The sequence below is a fragment of the Rhineura floridana genome, chromosome 4, assembly GCF_030035675.1.
Source record: "Rhineura floridana isolate rRhiFlo1 chromosome 4, rRhiFlo1.hap2, whole genome shotgun sequence".
Lineage (NCBI taxonomy): Eukaryota > Metazoa > Chordata > Lepidosauria > Squamata > Rhineuridae > Rhineura > Rhineura floridana.
Window position 1 is genome coordinate 204085382 of NC_084483.1, and position 17215 is coordinate 204102596.

At 45.6% G+C, this 17215-nt stretch overlaps 1 protein-coding gene across 3 annotated transcripts in view; it reads right to left on the reverse strand.

The window, feature by feature from the left end:
- FDFT1 (farnesyl-diphosphate farnesyltransferase 1) overlaps window positions 1-17215 on the reverse strand; it is a 31983-nt gene that overhangs the window by 1488 nt on the left and 13280 nt on the right. For all 3 annotated transcript variants that reach the window (XM_061625795.1, XM_061625794.1, XM_061625796.1), the window contains 2 exons: window positions 16291-16467; window positions 10700-10852 (listed from right to left, as the gene is read on the reverse strand). In XM_061625795.1, coding sequence (XP_061481779.1) covers window positions 10700-10852; window positions 16291-16467 — 330 coding nt within the window. The remainder of the gene's footprint in view (window positions 1-10699; window positions 10853-16290; window positions 16468-17215) is intronic.

A 17215-nucleotide genomic window follows, 5' to 3' on the forward strand; every position in this document is an offset into this window, starting at 1 on the left:
GACACGCACGCCTTTTTTTGCTGCTGGGCTGAGAATGAGATCCTTGTTAATGCCTTCTCCCACAACAACAGATATCCCTAGGATAACCAGCATGAAAGGGGAGAACGTTAGCTGCTGAGAAGAGTCTTCTCAGTGGCTGACTCACCTCCTTTCACACCAATTGGTTCCAATCAGCAGGGAAGGACAAGGGAGCGTGTTAGAAGACTCTTCTCAGTGGCTAACACACTCCCCTTTCATGCTGATTGTCTCATAGGACATTGAAGACACAGGGACCCTGCTCCCCAAAAAGGGTCTAAGATCCCCCAAGACCCTGGACCACTATACCTCTGTTCCGAAGACAGAAAAGTGCCTTATGCTCCGTCAAACTGCAGCTCAAAACAGCCTACTCTGACCGGCAGCAGCTCTCGCAAGGTTTCAGACAGGAGTCTTTCCCAGCTTTGCTTAGAGATGTCAGGAACTGAACATGGGGCCTTCTGCATCCAAAACATGGGCTGTGACACTGAGTTTTGGCCATTCCCTCCCTCACCCCAAATTTCTATAAGTTCGGCCCCTTTTCACCAGGTGCAAGGAGCAATGTCTGGGAACAGAGCCCAGATACTGTTGGACTGCAACTCAACTCGCCTCATCCTGGACCACTGGCCATGCTGGGTGGGTCTGACAGGAGTTGGAGACCAGCAATCCATGCGCCAGTCCAAAGAGCAAGCACACTACATCCGTGGGCCACGAGTGTTTCCGCAAGTTTCATTCCGATGGCCCAACGCGTATCTGCATTAAATTGTCATATTGATTTTGAACTGTATTTCATTGCTTCTTTCGTTTCTCATATTCATTTATGGTATTTGTTGCTCACTTTTCTCACCAAGTCGACCCAAAGCGGCTTACGTTAAGAAGTCAAAAACAACGGAGTCAATAAAACCTAAAAACACTTCTGACAAGTAAAAACCAGTTAAAACACTATCACTACAAACAAAGGGCAGGTATAAAGGTCCCGCCCGACTAGAAGAGGTCATCCATAGCCAAGATGCTACACATCAAGGGAAAAGAAAAAGGTCTTTGCCTGGTGCCTAAAGATGGATAAAGACGGTGCACCTTCCTGGGGAGAGGATTCCGCAGCCAGGGGGGCCACTACTGAAAATGCCCTTTCTCGTGTTGCCACCCTCGAACCTCCCATGGTAGAGGCACATGTCGAAGGGCCTCCAGTGATAAAATATTGTATTTTATTGCATTACACTTCCAATTCGATGGAATGCACATTGCAATACAATGTAAGAAGTAAAAGAAGCAATAAAATAGAATTAAAAATATTAACAGCATCGAGGGTAGTGCATTACAACTGCTACAACAGACAGAAAAAGCAATGGAGTCCGTCAAGACTCTCAGCAATTTTCAAGTGGTCCGTAGGGACTAAAAAGGTTTGGGAACCAATGCAATACATTATCCTCACAATTTATTACAGAATCCAGAGGGCATTTGTACTCTACCCTCTCTCTCCTCTCACACCTTCTTCCGAGGGGCTCAGGGCAGCACACGTAGGACCGTGAAAGGGAACCTGTGGCTTGTGGGCCTAAAGGGGCCCACCTAGCCCAATCCATATTACCAATCAGGGGCCTCATTCATCTGTTGTACCCAATGCAAATCGGGGGGCCCAGGGAAGAGGAAACTATTGCCCTTTTTTAGCCCCTGGTTCCAATCGGGGTAATTTCACATCAACGGGGGGAGACAGGAGATCTGGGTTCAATAACTCCAGCAACAATCACAGCAACTTTTCTCCCTCCCATCAAGGCCCTACTCAAACCCAACAGGGGAATGAACTGGTGGATTTTGGGGATCCCTTCCGTAATCAGCTTTGGTCCATACTTAGAAATTTGGGAGAAAATATGGATCAATTTCACAAGCAACCCACTGAAGTTTTGCTGAATGCTTTAAACAAGAGAGCACAGACACAGGCCCCTTCCACCTCTGCTTCTGTTTCCCCCCCTACTGCCCCCCTTGCTCCTACTGCTCCTATCCAGCTTCGCTCAGAAGAGCAGAGGCAGGCCATACAAGATGTTCATGATCGAACCTTGGGCTGCCCAGTTCCTGCTGCTCCAGTCACAACTGTGTCAATGTTAGCGCCAGCTTTGTGGGGCAGAATGAATGTGGAGGCTACCACTTGGGAACTGGGAACAGTGGCCAGAAAACCAGGCTTGGGTTTTTTGAATGAATCCAGCCTGCAAAAACCAGAGGTCTTTGGTACAAATTTTGTAGCTACGGGAGGAGGTGATTCTCTCCTAGAACAGTGTGTCATGGATCACAGTGCAGAACCATCTTGAGCGCCACAGGAAAAGATTTCTTTGACTAAAGAAGTTGAAACTCCAGAAACAGTTGGAACCAAAAGGGCTCCTGTTATTGAGAAAAGTCCTGTTAATGCACTTAAAGAAGAACATGCACAAACATCCACTGGCCCCTCAAAAATTGTGGCTAAATTAGTGCCAGATGAATGGGGTAGACCCAGTGTGAAGGCTACAGTGGGAGAGTCAGGATGTGAAGCCCATCTCTTAATTGATACAGGGGCCTCTGTAAATATACTAGACCCAGACTGGGTTACGAATGGCAGGCCCACACAGAAAAAAATAAATCTCATTGGATATGGGGGAAAGTCAGAGGAAGCAACTATCTGGCAAGATGTTCCTTTTACATTAGGAACATTAAAAGGAAAAATGGAGAGTGCAGTGCACAGGGGTAGAGAGGGAGGCATTTTGGGAGTCCCCTTCTTACGTTCACATCATCTGACAGTGGACCTGGCTAATGGAATCTTATGGCAAATTTTGAATGGTCCACTGGAAATGTCTGCTAGTCAACGGTGTGCAGCCATTAAGGCCCCATGCCCACTGGCTTTGGTGGAAGAAGACCCTTGGATATGGGATTTCCCACAGGTGTGGACCAAAAATAAAACGGAGTGTGGAAACGTGGAAGCCAGTGTATTGATAGAAGGGGCTGATCCTCCCCCTCAACGCCAGTATAAATACCCAATACAGGCGGAAATAGGCATTCAGAAAACCATTGAGGCCTTATTGGAGCAAGGGGTGATAGTAAAAATGCAGTCAGTATGCAACTCCCCCCTGCGGCCCATCTTGAAAAAAACCATGGATTCCACCCCCACTTACCGTCTCACGGTGGATTATAGAATTTTGAATTCTTATACTCCCCCTGTTGCACCAGTAGTGGCCAAATATAATGAAATAATGGCCGCCGTGGCAGCAGGATCCCGTTGGTTTTCAGTAATTGATTTGGCCAATGCTTTCTTTGCTATCCCATTGCACCCAAGCTGTTGGTACAAATTTGCTTTCAGTTTCAAAGGGCAACAATTTTCATTTAGTCGGACCCCTCAAGGGTTCAACTCATCACCTTCCATCTGCCACTCCTATGTGACACGCATGTGGGAGAAGCTAAAAACAGAATCACAGAGTCATGTGCTTTCTTATGTGGATGATGTTTTGGTCCATTCACCCACAGAGGACTTAACTAGGGAGATCACACGAGAAGTGCTTTCCATCATACAAGACACTGGGTTCAAAGCTAGTCGAGAAAAAGCTCAGTTAGTATCGACCAAGGTGAAATATCTTGGAGTCTGTTTAGAGGAAGAAGGACATTCTCCTGATGCTCAACAGGTAGAGATAATCTCAAAACTTCCTGCTCCCACAGATGTGCACTCTTTAAGGGCTTTGCTGGGAACTTTAAACTTTTCCCGCAATTTCATTGAAATGTTTGCAGAAAAGGCCAAGCCCTTATAAAAATTGCTCAAGAAGGATAGAAAGTGGGAATGGGGAACAGAACAAAGGGAGGCTTTTAGGACACTAAAGCAGGATGTGGCCTCAGCTCCTGCTCTAGCATACCCTGATCTCAAGGTCCCCTTCATTATTCAATTGGCTACTTCAGAAACCTGTGTGGGTGCCACCTTGTTGCAAGAACAGGTAGGAACAAAAAGAGTCATTGCCTATGCATCCAAAACTCTGGATGACGTAGAACAAGGGTTCAGCCCTTGTGAAAAGGCATGCCCGGCATTAGTGTGGAGTCTAAAACACTGGGAGTTCATCATAGGTGGCGCTAAAGTAATTGTCCAGACAACACATTCTCCCTTAAAGTACATCATTTCTGGGAAGATTCAGGATGGACAAGTTAGTAATCCCAGGATCGCTCAGTGGACATTGGCATTGGTAAATAGGGGAGTTAGCTTTCAGAAAGAAACCAAGGTTCCCCCGGTTCCATATGGGTTGGTGGTAGAAGGAGAGGAACATATTTGCCCTCTCCCTATTACCAAATATGAGGAATGGCCAGTAAAGTGGGGTAGATCACACTCAGTGGCAATACAGGAAGGACTTTCCGTGTGGTACACCGATGGCTCATTTTATGACCGGGTTTGGGGCAGTACGTGTGCAGGATAACCAGATCCTGAGTGGGCCTGCTCTTCCACATTCGGCCCAAGCTGCAGAAACACAGGCAATCTTGGAAGGGTTGGAAGCGGAACCCCCTGACACTCCCTTAGCTATTTTTACTGATTCAGACTGGGTGGCACGGGCTGTAGCTGTGTGGCTCCCAATCTGGAAAACCAGAGGTATGGTCACAGCTGATGGGAAACCAGCAGCACACGTAGCTAAGTGGGAACACATATTACAGTGAATACAATCCAGGCAGGCAGATACTTGGATTGCTCATGTCCCAGGCCACTCTAAAAAATGGGATGAACCAGCAAAATGGAACAAGCTAGCTGATTCTATAGCCAAGCAAGCTGCTAAGGAGCCCATCTCACCTGTAATCACACGTGGGGAACAACTGGGAATAGATGTCACTATGTTAGATCTGGCTGTACTACAGGAAGGAGATAAGGAGATAGAAGAGCTAGCGAAACAGGGGAAGGATCCTACAGGAAAATTGAAAATAGAACAGCATGATGGCATTTGGTGGGCTGTGGGTGAAAATCAAGGGAAACATTGGATCGTATCCCAAACTACCCGGGGAGATCTTATACAGTTCATTCACGAACAGGGGCACAAAGGCAAGGCAGATACTCTAGTCAGAGTTAAGGATACTGGGTGGTGGCCTCAAATGAAGAAGGATATAGATCAGTGGTGTGAGAACTGTCTCTCTTGTGCTATGGTAAATGCAGATCAGGGAGGCACTAAGGCTCCTATCCAACATCAGAGAATAACTGGGGTATGGGAGAGATTGCAGATTCATTTCATTGGCCCACTCCCAACGTCAACCCGAGGAAATCGCTTTTGTCTGGTCATTGTGGATGCTTTCAGTAAATATGTGGAAGCCATTCCCTGCAGAAATGCAACTGCCGCCACTACTGCAAAAATATTATTTAATAATGTTTTTAGCAGGTGGGGTTTGCCCAGGATCATAGACTCAGATTTAGGCTCCCATTTCGTAGGGGAGGTTATGCAACAATTACGTAAGGCATTGGGGATCAAACAACGATATCATATTGCACGACATCCTGCCTCTTCAGGGGGCGTCGAACGCGTTACCAGGGTGTTGAAAGATTCCTTACGCAAACAGATTAAGGCATCAGGAAAGGATTGGGATGACAAATTGCCCCTCATTCTAATGACTATGCGCAGTGCTAAAGCAGTGCATGGGTATTCTCCTTTTCAAATCATGACAAGGAGGCAGATGAGAATGCCAGAAGTCTGGTGGCTGGGAGTAGAACTGCCCAATTCCTGGGAAGCTAAGGTTGTCTCTGACGCATGGGTGCAGTCTTTGGTCGAGGAATTGGCCAAATACCATAAACAAGCAGCCATAAACCTGGGACTGGCTCAACAAGCAGTGGACAAGAGACTGGGGTGGGTTCGTAACCCTTGTCTGTGGGAGGTAGGACAAGCTGTAATGTACCAAAAATTCTCAGTCAAAGAACATGCTTTGGCTCACAAATGGGAAGGTCCGGTAAGACTAACAAACAGAGTTAGTCCTGCAGTATATCAGGTGGAAATTCCTCAAGGGAAAAATGGAAAGCCCTGGAGGAAATATTTTCACTGCTCTCAGTTGAAGCAATGGAAAGGAAAGCCTCCAAATGCTTCTCAGTAAGGTGACCTATTTCATCTTACATTCTTGCGCATTACAGACTGGAAGAAATAGCATCTAGCAAAGCGAAGAGAAAGAAAATGGGAGGGGGAGGGAAAAGAATAATTTCTGTGTTATTTTCTTAAAGCACCAGAACATGCCCACTCTCCTGTTGATGGTATGTGGAATCTTAGGAGCACGTGCAGAGTGGAAAGCAGGTGTCCTGGAGAATACTGGCATCGAGCCCATCCCCACAAATGCTTGGATCTGTTATCAGGACCCAGAGGTGGAGATGGCCTGTCGATTTCCAGGGTTACTAAGTAATGCTTCCAGGAGACAACGTTGGAAAAAGATATCCTCCATCAGCCACCTGTCTCACAGAGTGCAGCTTGTGAGGAGTCACGATTAATTAAATGCACCAAAGGTCCCCAGAAGCAGCAAGTTCATTTTTGCCATGATTCTTCTGTTGACACCAAGATTTCTTGCACCCCACAATTTGGTGAAATGTCCCAAAGCAGCGACATGATACATGAAGAATTTTGCAACATTTTATGGATTTCTATGGTCACTTGGGGGGAGGGATCACCTTTACACTTCCAGATTTTTATGGCAAGTGCCAAGAAAAGAAGAACCACCGATGAACTGGCTCTTGTCCTGATTTCATCAAAAGGGCAAGAATATCGCAGAACTATAACGCATTGGAAGAGGTTCAATGGCCTTATGGATGTGACCAAAATACATACTGTTGGTCCTCCAGACTGGATAATGCCAATCCAGGAAAAGTACTGCCATTATGGACAACATCATATTCCTTTTAAGTCAATAGGTTATGTTTCTATTATTGAGAAATATAGCACCCCAGGGTCTTATAGGTTGGAAGTAGGTTTGTCATTTAAGAAAATCATAATATTGAATCCTCTTATTGAAAAGGTAAATGAATTAAGCCATTTGAGAAGCCCTCTTGTTGGATCTCATGTGATTAAATTGAACCACCCCCAGCAATTATTGATAAAACCAGGGACTGCACTTAAGGAAGTGGTAGTCTCACTTGAGAAATTAAATATTGCAAAGGAATTCCCTGTCTGTGCATCCTATTTAGAGATGAGCAATAGGGGATGGGATAATTGGGTTAAATTATGGGAGGGAGAGAATGGGAAGAGAAATAAGCAGGATTTGTCAGGGTGGCTGGGAACTGGAGCTGCTTTTTTGGATGCTACCAATATTGAAATATTAGCCAACAAATTGCATTATACCACTGAAGAAATAAGTAAAATGACAGAACCTATCAACAGGGCGCTGGATAAGGCTACCAAAACTCCTAAAATTATAGCAAGCTTACTCCCAATGTGGGAACAGGGAATGGAAAAAGATAATCATGACATGGTAAACACCATGCAGTCCTTACAACAGAATATTTCCTTGGCCATTACATGCACCCAAATGCAGAATTGGGCCCATACAGTGGCTTTGGAACTTATTCACATGACAGATAGTGGGTTCATACCCAGGGAAATTAGGTCCTTAATTCGACATCAGGTGTCCAAGGGGGAAAGAAAATTGGAAGATTGGTGGAGCCTTGTCAATGCCACATATGATAGGCAAGATCATGCATTAAGATTGTTTATTGTAATGGTAGAAACATCTGAAATTATTACTGTTTATCCTGTTATTCCATTGGGAATCACTGTAGATCAAGATTTAGTTCTTTATGCCCAGGAAGTGCACCAGTGGGCTATAATTAAGTATGCAAGATGAGTAACAATTAATGTGAAAGGATGTCAACACCATAAGAATCTAGGATTTGTTTGTGAAGATGATAGTTTGGAATCCCATCAAGATTGCTTTTCTCTCAAAATGATTAATGTATCTTATTGCTCTTTCATGCTAAGAAATGAATCAAGTTCAACTATTGTATATTCTGGACATGGGTGCATGTTCCTTAGAACATTTTGTGATTATGTTGTTATTGATAAGTATTATATACAACCTATGCTAAGATATATCAACAGATGCTTTTGTGGTATTGAGGAAATAGTAGGATGTGATTTTTCATTTAAAGTCCCTGTATGGACGATCCAGAGAATATTAGTTAATCCAGATTTGTTTCAACACCTCAAACCCATTGCATTAGGTTATGGCCTAGCTGATCTTCAGAAGTTACTTTCTCATCCTATGTTGCAGAGACAATTAGAAGCAGTTAAACAAATGGGAGAGCAAGCTACACTCCAGATAACACATGATCGTCATGCAATCACTAATATCGCAGCTAAAATTAAAAAGATAGGGGCACATAGATGGTGGGATTCTCTCTTTGGCTGGGGAGAAGGCGCCAAAGGAGGTTTAACCCTTATAATGCACCCCATTGTGGTGATTTTGATGTTTCAAATAATTCTGGTCTTCGTCTTAATGGCCCTTGTAATATGGATCCGATCCCAAATGGCACAGATATACCAGAGGGAAGTATGCATTAGAGCCAAGGCAAGACTAAGAAGTCTAAGGTGTGAAAAGACATCTGAATAAGTATATACAGATGCTTTCCAACAGGGGGAGATTGTTACGAGGCAGGGCCATGGAGCCTGCTAAACTACAATTCCCACCCCACACCCCACACCTAATGGTATGGCTGGTTATGCTTTCCCACGAGGTTTTGTGCGAAGAGTAACAACGGCAGAAATTAAGATTCAAAACTAAAGCTACGGCATAAATGTTCTGCATAATTGTTATCTTGTTCTTTGGCAAATTTCCCTCACCCACAGTGAATCCCATTGTTTGTTAGGAGCCTTAGTTTTCAGGGTCAGTTACAGATACACACACACATACACAACATCACCAGACTTTCATACCCTCCTTGGCAGGAGGGGGAGAGAGGAAAAAGTATTTTAAAACCGAGGCTTGAAGGTAGAAAAAGAAGGGAGGAAGAAAGAGGAAGGGGGGCTGAGGAACATCAGAGCTCACACACACATGTACTACGCTCTCAAGGAACGCATCAAGGACTGCAGGGACAGAACCAGGGAGACTCTGGGTCTCGGTGCAAAACCTTGAGACCAGGAGATTCCTTCCTGGTTTTGGATCAGAGCTCTTCCACATAGCTTCAGCTGTATTCAACCGCCCATTCCGGGCATAGGATAGGAAATCTCTCTTACCTTTCACCTCTTATAGTAATAGGGTCCTTTGATTTCTTTAGTTTAAAGTTATGAATGGGTTAGGATATTAATGATAAATGCTGCCACGCACCCAAGTAATTCTGTAATGCTTTCCTACTCTTTCTCTCAATAAAATCAAGCTTTGCTTTATTTTGGTTTGGACCTGCATTTCTTGGGTTAAATATATACACCATTTAAGCACATTTCAGGGCAAAGCACTTGTTTTTATCCTTAGCAAAAGATCCCCTCCTCTCAAGGAGGTGTGTTTCATGGGACATGAGGGTGGCAAATGCACACACTCAGGTTCCCAAGAGCACATGTCGTAACACATGAGGCCCTTTCGCCTAAGGCCACGCTCACTTGCCTTACACCTGCTGTCATATATGATGTCAGGTGTGGGACAGATAAAGATGCCGATCCCCGCTGAAAACGGAGTTTGCAGACATCGCCAGTCAGCAGTGCCCAAACCCTGTCCCTTTCCAAGAGCTGATGATCAGCTGATTGGCGGTGCTTGCAAGGACACAGCAGGGCTTTGCAAGGGGCAACGATCAGCTAATTGGTGGTGCTTGCAAAGCCTGCATGGTTTGATGTCAAAATGCCTGGCTAGAGGAAAGATCGCCTGACTTCCCTGTGACATCAAGTGATTGACAGCTGGGCAGCCCCACCCACTGTCAAAGCTGGCCCATTGGGAATAGGGAGAGTAAGGATCCAATCCACTGGCCAGATCCGGGTCCCCACCCATGCATAAGATATGGAGTTGCCTTATGCAGAGTCAAACCTTCAGTCCATGTAGTTCAGTAGTGCCTACACTGACTGGCAGCAGCTCTCCAGCATTTGAGAGGGGGGGGCTCTCCCAGCCCAACTTGGAAATGCTGGGGACTGAACCTGGGACCTTCTTCATGCAGAGCCAAAGCTCTACCACTCTATGTATTCTGTTAATAAGTAAATTTTATTTATTACATTTATATCCCACCTTTCCTCCAAGGAGCTCAAGGTGGCACATATGATTCTCCTTCTTCTCCATTTTATCCTCACAACAACCCTGTGAGGTAGGTTAGGCTGAGAGGCTGTGCCTGGCCTGAGGTCGCTCAGCAAGCTTCATGGCAGAGTGGGGATTTGAACCCTGGTCTCCCAGGTCCTAGTCCAGCACTCTGACCACTACACCACACTGGCTTGCTCTCACTTTATCCTCGCAACAATCCTGCAAGGTAGGCAACACAGAGCACACAACTAGCCCAAGATCACGCCTTGAACTCTGTGCAAACGGGGATTTGAAAAGAGGTCTCCCTGGTCCAGCCTATCATACACTGGCCAGTGTTATCTTCCCACATTCAAGGGGTGTATATGTATATGTGGAGAGCCTGCATGCAAGAGATGAGGCCAAAAGGCAGGTGTTTGTGGTTAGTAACTTCTATGTCTGGAGGTGAGATCTGAACAGCAAGACCCTCCCACTGAGGGGCACCTACCTTTCAGATATGCCCAATTATTCAGGGTCCTGCTACCCAACTCACCTCTTCCACATACTGGTACATGATGGCTTTCACAGCCTGTAAGTTGGTGGCATCCATCATCAGAGTGACGGCTTGTCCCTTCCGAATCTTCACCACGCCTCTGAAGACCTGCTGGTTGTTGTAGCAGGCAGCCAAGGTAGCTATGGCCATCACCTGGGGACCAGGGAGGAAGAAGAGAAGTCACAAAAGCAATCCTCCTTGATTCTGAGCTATCAAAGGAGATAGGAATTTACGGGGTCAAGTTAGGTAGGGGAGGGGACATGACAGAGCAGCATAAAATTACACATAGCGAGGAGAAAGTGGACAGAGAGTTTTTCTCCCTCTCTCATAACACTAGAAATTGGCACCGTCCAACGAAGCTGAAAGTTGGAATATTCAAGACATATAGACAAAAGTCCTTCTGCACACGTCGCATAGTGGAAAACTATGGAATTTGCTCCTGCAAGATGCAGTGATGGCCTCCAACTTGGATGGTTTTAAAAGAGGATTAGACAAATTCATGGAGGGGTAAGGCTATTATCATATGGCTAGCAGCGACAATGGCTATGTTTTCCCTCTGCTGTTGGAGGCCATATGCTTCTGAATGCCAGTGCCTGGGAATCACACGTGGGGAGACTGCTGTTGCATTGAGGTCCTGCTTCCAGGCTTCCCACTGGGGGATCTGGTTGGCCACTGCAAAAACAAGATGCTAGACTAGATGAACATATGGTCTGACCCAGCAGGGCCCTTTTTATCTTATTTATTTGTTGTTGGATTTATATCCCACCCTTCCTCCCAGCAGGAGCCCAGGGAGGCAAACAAGCACTAAACACACTTTAAAACATCATAAATACAGACCTTAAAATACATTAAAACAAAACAATGTTAAAAACATTTTTTAAAAAAGCTTTAAAAACGTATTTCAAAAAAGGGTTAAAAACATTATTTAAAAAAGATATTAACAAGCAATTCCAACACAGACGCAGACTGGGATCGGTCTCAACTTAAAAGGCTTGTTGAAAGAGGAAGGTCTTCAATAGGCGCCGAAAAGACAACAGAGATGGCGCCTGCCTAATATTCAAAGGGAGGGAATTCCACAGGGTAGGTGCCACCACACTAAAGGCCCGTTTCCTATATTGTGCAGAACGAACCTCCTGAAAAGATGGTATCTGCAGGAGGCCCTCACCCGTGATGTAAACAGCAAGAGCCACATCAAATCAAGAGGCGCCCTCCCCACTGCTCTGCAAAATAAAATCCCAGAACTGTGTGCAAAGTATTTATTTAACTCTGTGGTTCACAAACCCATCTCTTTACCCTGGCCTTTGACAATTATCTTTAAAAAAAAGTCACAACGAAAAGAAAAATTAACTCATAAAACAGTGTAACATTTTTAAAAACCAACCACAAAAACAGTTGACTCTGCCTAATTTATTTACTTGTAGCTGGGATGCAGCAGAGACCTGTAGGAAGAGTACGAAAGACCCGTATCTCCTTCTCACCCCACTGCTCAGACCCCACAACTAGCTGAGATTTCATCAATGAACACACTTCAAAGTTAAGAACATAAGAACATAAGAAGAGCCTGCTGGATCAGGCCAGTGGCCCATCTAGTCCAGCATCCTGTTCTCACAGTGGCCAACCAGGTGCCTGGGGGAAGCCCGCAAGCAGGACCCGAGTGCAAGAACACTCTCCCCTCCTGAGGCTTCCGGCAACTGGTTTTCAGAAGCATGCTGCCTCTGACTAGGGTGGCAGAGCACAGCCATCATGGCTAGTAGCCATTGATAGCCCTGTCCTCCATGAATTTGTCTAATCTTCTTTTAAAGCCATCCAAGCTGGTGGCCATTACTGCATCTTGTGGGAGCAAATTCCATAGTTTAACTAGGTGCTGAGTAAAGAAATACTTCCTTTTGTCTGTCCTGAATCTTCCAACATTCAGCTTCTTTGAATGTCCACGAGTTCTAGTATTATGAGAGAGGGAGAAGAACTTTTCTCTATCCACTTTCTCAATGCCATGCATAATTTTATACACTTCTATCATGTCTCCTCTGACCCGCCTTTTCTCTAAACTAAAAAGCCCCAAATGCTGCAACCTTTCCTCGTAAGGGAGTCGCTCCATCCCCTTGATCATTCTGGTTGCCCTCTTCTGAACCTTTTCCAACTCTAGAATATCCTTTTTGAGATGAGGCGACCAGAACTGTACACAGTATTCCAAATGCGGCCGCACCATAGATTTATACAACGGCATTATGATATCGGCTGTTTTATTTTCAATACCTTTCCTAATTATCGCTAGCATGGAATTTGCCTTTTTCACAGCTGCCGCACACTGGGTCGACATTTTCATCGTGCTGTCCACTACAACCCCGAGGTCTCTCTCCTGGTCGGTCACCGCCAGTTCAGACCCCATGAGCGTATATGTGAAATTAAGATTTTTTGCTCCAATATGCATAATTTTACACTTGTTTATATTGAATTGCATTTGCCATTTTTCCACCCATTCACTCAGTTTGGAGAGGTCTTTTTGGAGCTCTTCGCAATCCCTTTTTGTTTTAACAACCCTGAACAATTTAGTGTCGTCAGCAAACTTGGCCACTTCACTGCTCACTCCTAATTCTAGGTCATTAATGAACAAGTTGAAAAGTACAGGTCCCAATACCGATCCTTGAGGGACTCCATTTTCTACAGCCCTCCATTGGGAGAACTGTCCGTTGATTCCTACTCTCTGCTTTCTGCTTCTTAACCAATTCCTTATGCACAAGAGAACCTCTCCTCTTATTCCATGACTGCTAAGCTTCCTCAGAAGCCTTTGGTGAGGTACCTTGTCAAACGCTTTTTGAAAGTCTAAGTACACTATGTCCACTGGATCACCTCTATCTATATGCTTGTTGACACTCTCAAAGAATTCTAATAGGTTACTGAGACAGGACTTTCCCTTGCAGAAGCCATGCTGGCTCTGCTTCAGCAAGGCTTGTTCTTCTATGTGCTTAGTTAATCTAGCTTTAATCATACTTTCTACCAGTTTTCCAGGGACAGACGTTAAGCTAACTGGCCTGTAATTTCCGGGATCCCCTCTGGATCCCTTTTTGAAGATTGGCATTACATTTGCCACTTTCCAGTCCTCAGGCACAGAGGAGGACCCGAGGGACAAGTTACATATTTTAGTTAGCAGATCAGCAATTTCACCTTTGAGTTCTTTGAGAACTCTCGGGTGGATGCCATCCGGGCCCGGTGATTTGTCAGTTTTTATACTGTCCATTAAGCTTAGAACTTCCTCTCTCGTTACCACTATTTGTCTTAGTTCCTCAGAATCCCTTCCTGCAAATGTTAGTTCAGGTTCAGGGATCTGCCCTATATCTTCCACTGTGAAGACAGATGCAAAGAATTCATTTAGCTTCTCTGCAATCTCCTTATCGTTCTTTAGTACACCTTTGACTCCCTTATCATCCAAGGGTCCAATTGTCTCCCTAGATGGTCTCCTGCTTTGAATGTATTTATAGAATTATTTGTTGTTGGTTTTTATGTTCTTAGCAATGTGCTCCTCAAATTCTTTTTTAGCATCCCTTATTGTCTTCTTGCATTTGTTTTGCCAGAGTTTGTGTTCTTTTTTATTTTCTTCATTCGGACAAGACTTCCATTTTCTGAAGGAAGACTTTTTGCCTCTAAGAGCTTCCTTGACTTTGCTCGTTAACCATGCTGGCATCTTCTTGGCCCTGGCGGTACCTTTTCTGATCTGCGGTATGCACTCCAGTTGAGCTTCTAATAGAGTGTTTTTAAACAACTTCCAAGCATTTTCGAGTGATGTGACCCTCTGGACTTTGTTTTTCAGCTTTCTTTTTACCAATCCCCTCATTTTTGTGAAGTTTCCTCTTTTGAAGTCAAATGTGACCGTGTTGGATTTTCTTGGCAATTGGCCAGTTACATGTATGTTTAATTTAATAGCACTGTGGTCACTGCTCCCAATCGGTTCAACAACACTTACATCTCGCACCAGGTCCCGGTCCCCACTGAGGATTAAGTCCAGGGTTGCCGTCCCTCTGGTCGGTTCCATGACCAACTGATCTAGGGAATAGTCATTTAGAATATCTAGAAACTTTGCTTCTTTGTCATGACTGGAACACATATGCGGCCAGTCTATGTCCCGGTAGTTGAAGTCACCCATTACTACCACATTTCCCAGTTTGGATGCTTCCTCAATTTCATATCTCATCTCAAGGTCTCCCTGAGCATTTTGATCAGGGGGACGATAGATCGTTCCCAGTATTAAGTCCCTCCTGGGGCACGGTATCACCACCCACAACGATTCTGTGGAGGAGTCTGCCTCTTTGGGGGTTTCGAGCTTGCTGGATTCAATGCCTTCTTTCACGTATAGAGCGACTCTGACACCAATACGTCCTTCCCTGTCCTTCCGATATAGTTTATATCCAGGGATAACCGTATCCCACTGGTTTTCTCCATTCCACCAGGTCTCGGTTATGCTCACTATATCAATGCTCTTCTCTAAGACCAAGCACTCCAGTTCTCCCATCTTGCTTCGGAGGCTCCTAGCATTAGCGTACAGGCACTTGTAAGCAGTGTCTCTCTTCAAGTGTCTTTGGCACTTGTGGTTAGGCCTGCGGTAATTTTGCTCTTCTGAATTTATATCCTGTGCCCCTGCTCTCACAATGCCTACTTCTAGGCCTACCCCTTTTAAAATTTCATCATTTCTTTGGTTTTTATCCCAGGGGGGAGGTTTATTCCGAACCGGACCTTTCTCAGCTCCTGTCGGGTTTCCCCCCTCAGTCAGTTTAAAAGCTGCTCTGCCACAAAGTTTATTCACATACACACACACACAAACATATGAATGAGAAACTTGTTCCACATTCCTTTTATTTTAAAGAAAAATTATGGCCAGGATTCTCAAGACGCAACTCTCCCAACACCAGATTGTGTCATTTGTGTGGGGCAAGCACCAGCCCTGAACAGAAATGTGGAACAGTGTCTGCCCCAGCCCTCCATGATCACCAAGCTAGCTGTTTGCAGCCTGGCACAGGAAAGAAAATAAAATCCCACAGACATTAGGCCCCCTGAAGTTACAACCCGTATCATGCCTTCCCCATAAGCCTCACTGGGGACAGCCGAGAATCTACAGAGCCAGCTCTGAGTTTCTTTACCATTACCGCTCGGGAATGACCAAACGCAGAGTCGCTGCACAACTTCACCTGCGCAACAGCACCTCCCGTCCCTCACTTTGCAATGCCTGGAAACTGGGCTCTGGAAGGTTGGGGGAACTCTCACAGCGGATTGGGGGGGATGCAGGAGAGCACATGGGGGGGATAAGTTGTTCTGCCCGTGCAGCGACATAGCTGGATGCAACCCAGTGAGCTAACTTTAAAATAACAAAGTGCCTATGTGTCAATCTAGCCTCGGACTGGGTACCATGCCTGGCCAGAATTTTGGGGAGGGAGAGACAGAGCGCTTTCCTGTCATCTGCAGTCTTTTAACTTCTGGATGCAAAGCACATGTCCTCGTTCCCCCCCCCGGTGACCTTATGACCTCTCTGCCTCAAGGGCGTTCTGAGGGAAATAGCAGAGGCCCTTCCACGTAGAGGCAACTTGGCCAGCCATTCAGCCCACCTGCGGAATAGCGCAGAAGTTGAAGACGCTCTGGTTCTTCAGGCGGGACAGGTATGTCAAGACGTCAGGAACGTGATGCAGGGCGTTGGTGATGAGCTCGTTCATGCACTGAACGGCCTTGTCGAGGTTCTCTGGCTTAGCCAGATCAGACATCTTCTTCACATACTTGCTCCAAACCTGGGAACACCAAGGAGACAAGGCAGGCTTGCTGAGGGCACCTTTGCAACTCTGTAGCAAGGACTCTCTTTCCCCGCTCACTCACACACGCGCAGGGTTGTATCCCACAGCATCACTCAGTTAACTGTAAGGGACAGGAAGTAATTTCTGGCAATTCCCCCTTTTCTCTGCGGTCCCCCCATCCCAAAATCTGCTCCAGAGGGTTGGAGGGCCCTCCACTGCAGATTCAGGGGAGGGGCAACTGCTGAACGTCGGTACCTGTTCTGCTGGCAGAAGCCTGACTATCAACTAGGCGACACCGTTGGGAAAACCCACATTCTATACTTGCTAGCCAAGAGCCACATAGGCAGCTACAACGAGAAGGAAGAAAACTAGAACTCTGATCCTACTATTTTGTCATGGACTGGGAAAAGAAGCTTTGAACCTCACCCAACTGGGGAAGGAGGAGGCACAGCAGCTTTGCCCATGTACCCCACTGGTGTCTAGCAACCCGAACCCTGCCTGATTATTTTCACTCCCCCGCCCCCCGCAATGCTGCAGTCCAAGAAACTTTCAATCGTCCAGCAGAAGCTGGTGTTCCGGAAATCCCGCTGCCGTTCCCGGATTAAGAAATCATATCCTGTGCTCTGCAGAATGGCTGCGGGCGTAAATGTTGCAAGAACTGACAGAATATAACTGTGCCAGAGTGTGAAAGAAACAGGTTGAGGATCAGTTACAGCCAGCTTCTGTTCCAATTACCAACCTCAGG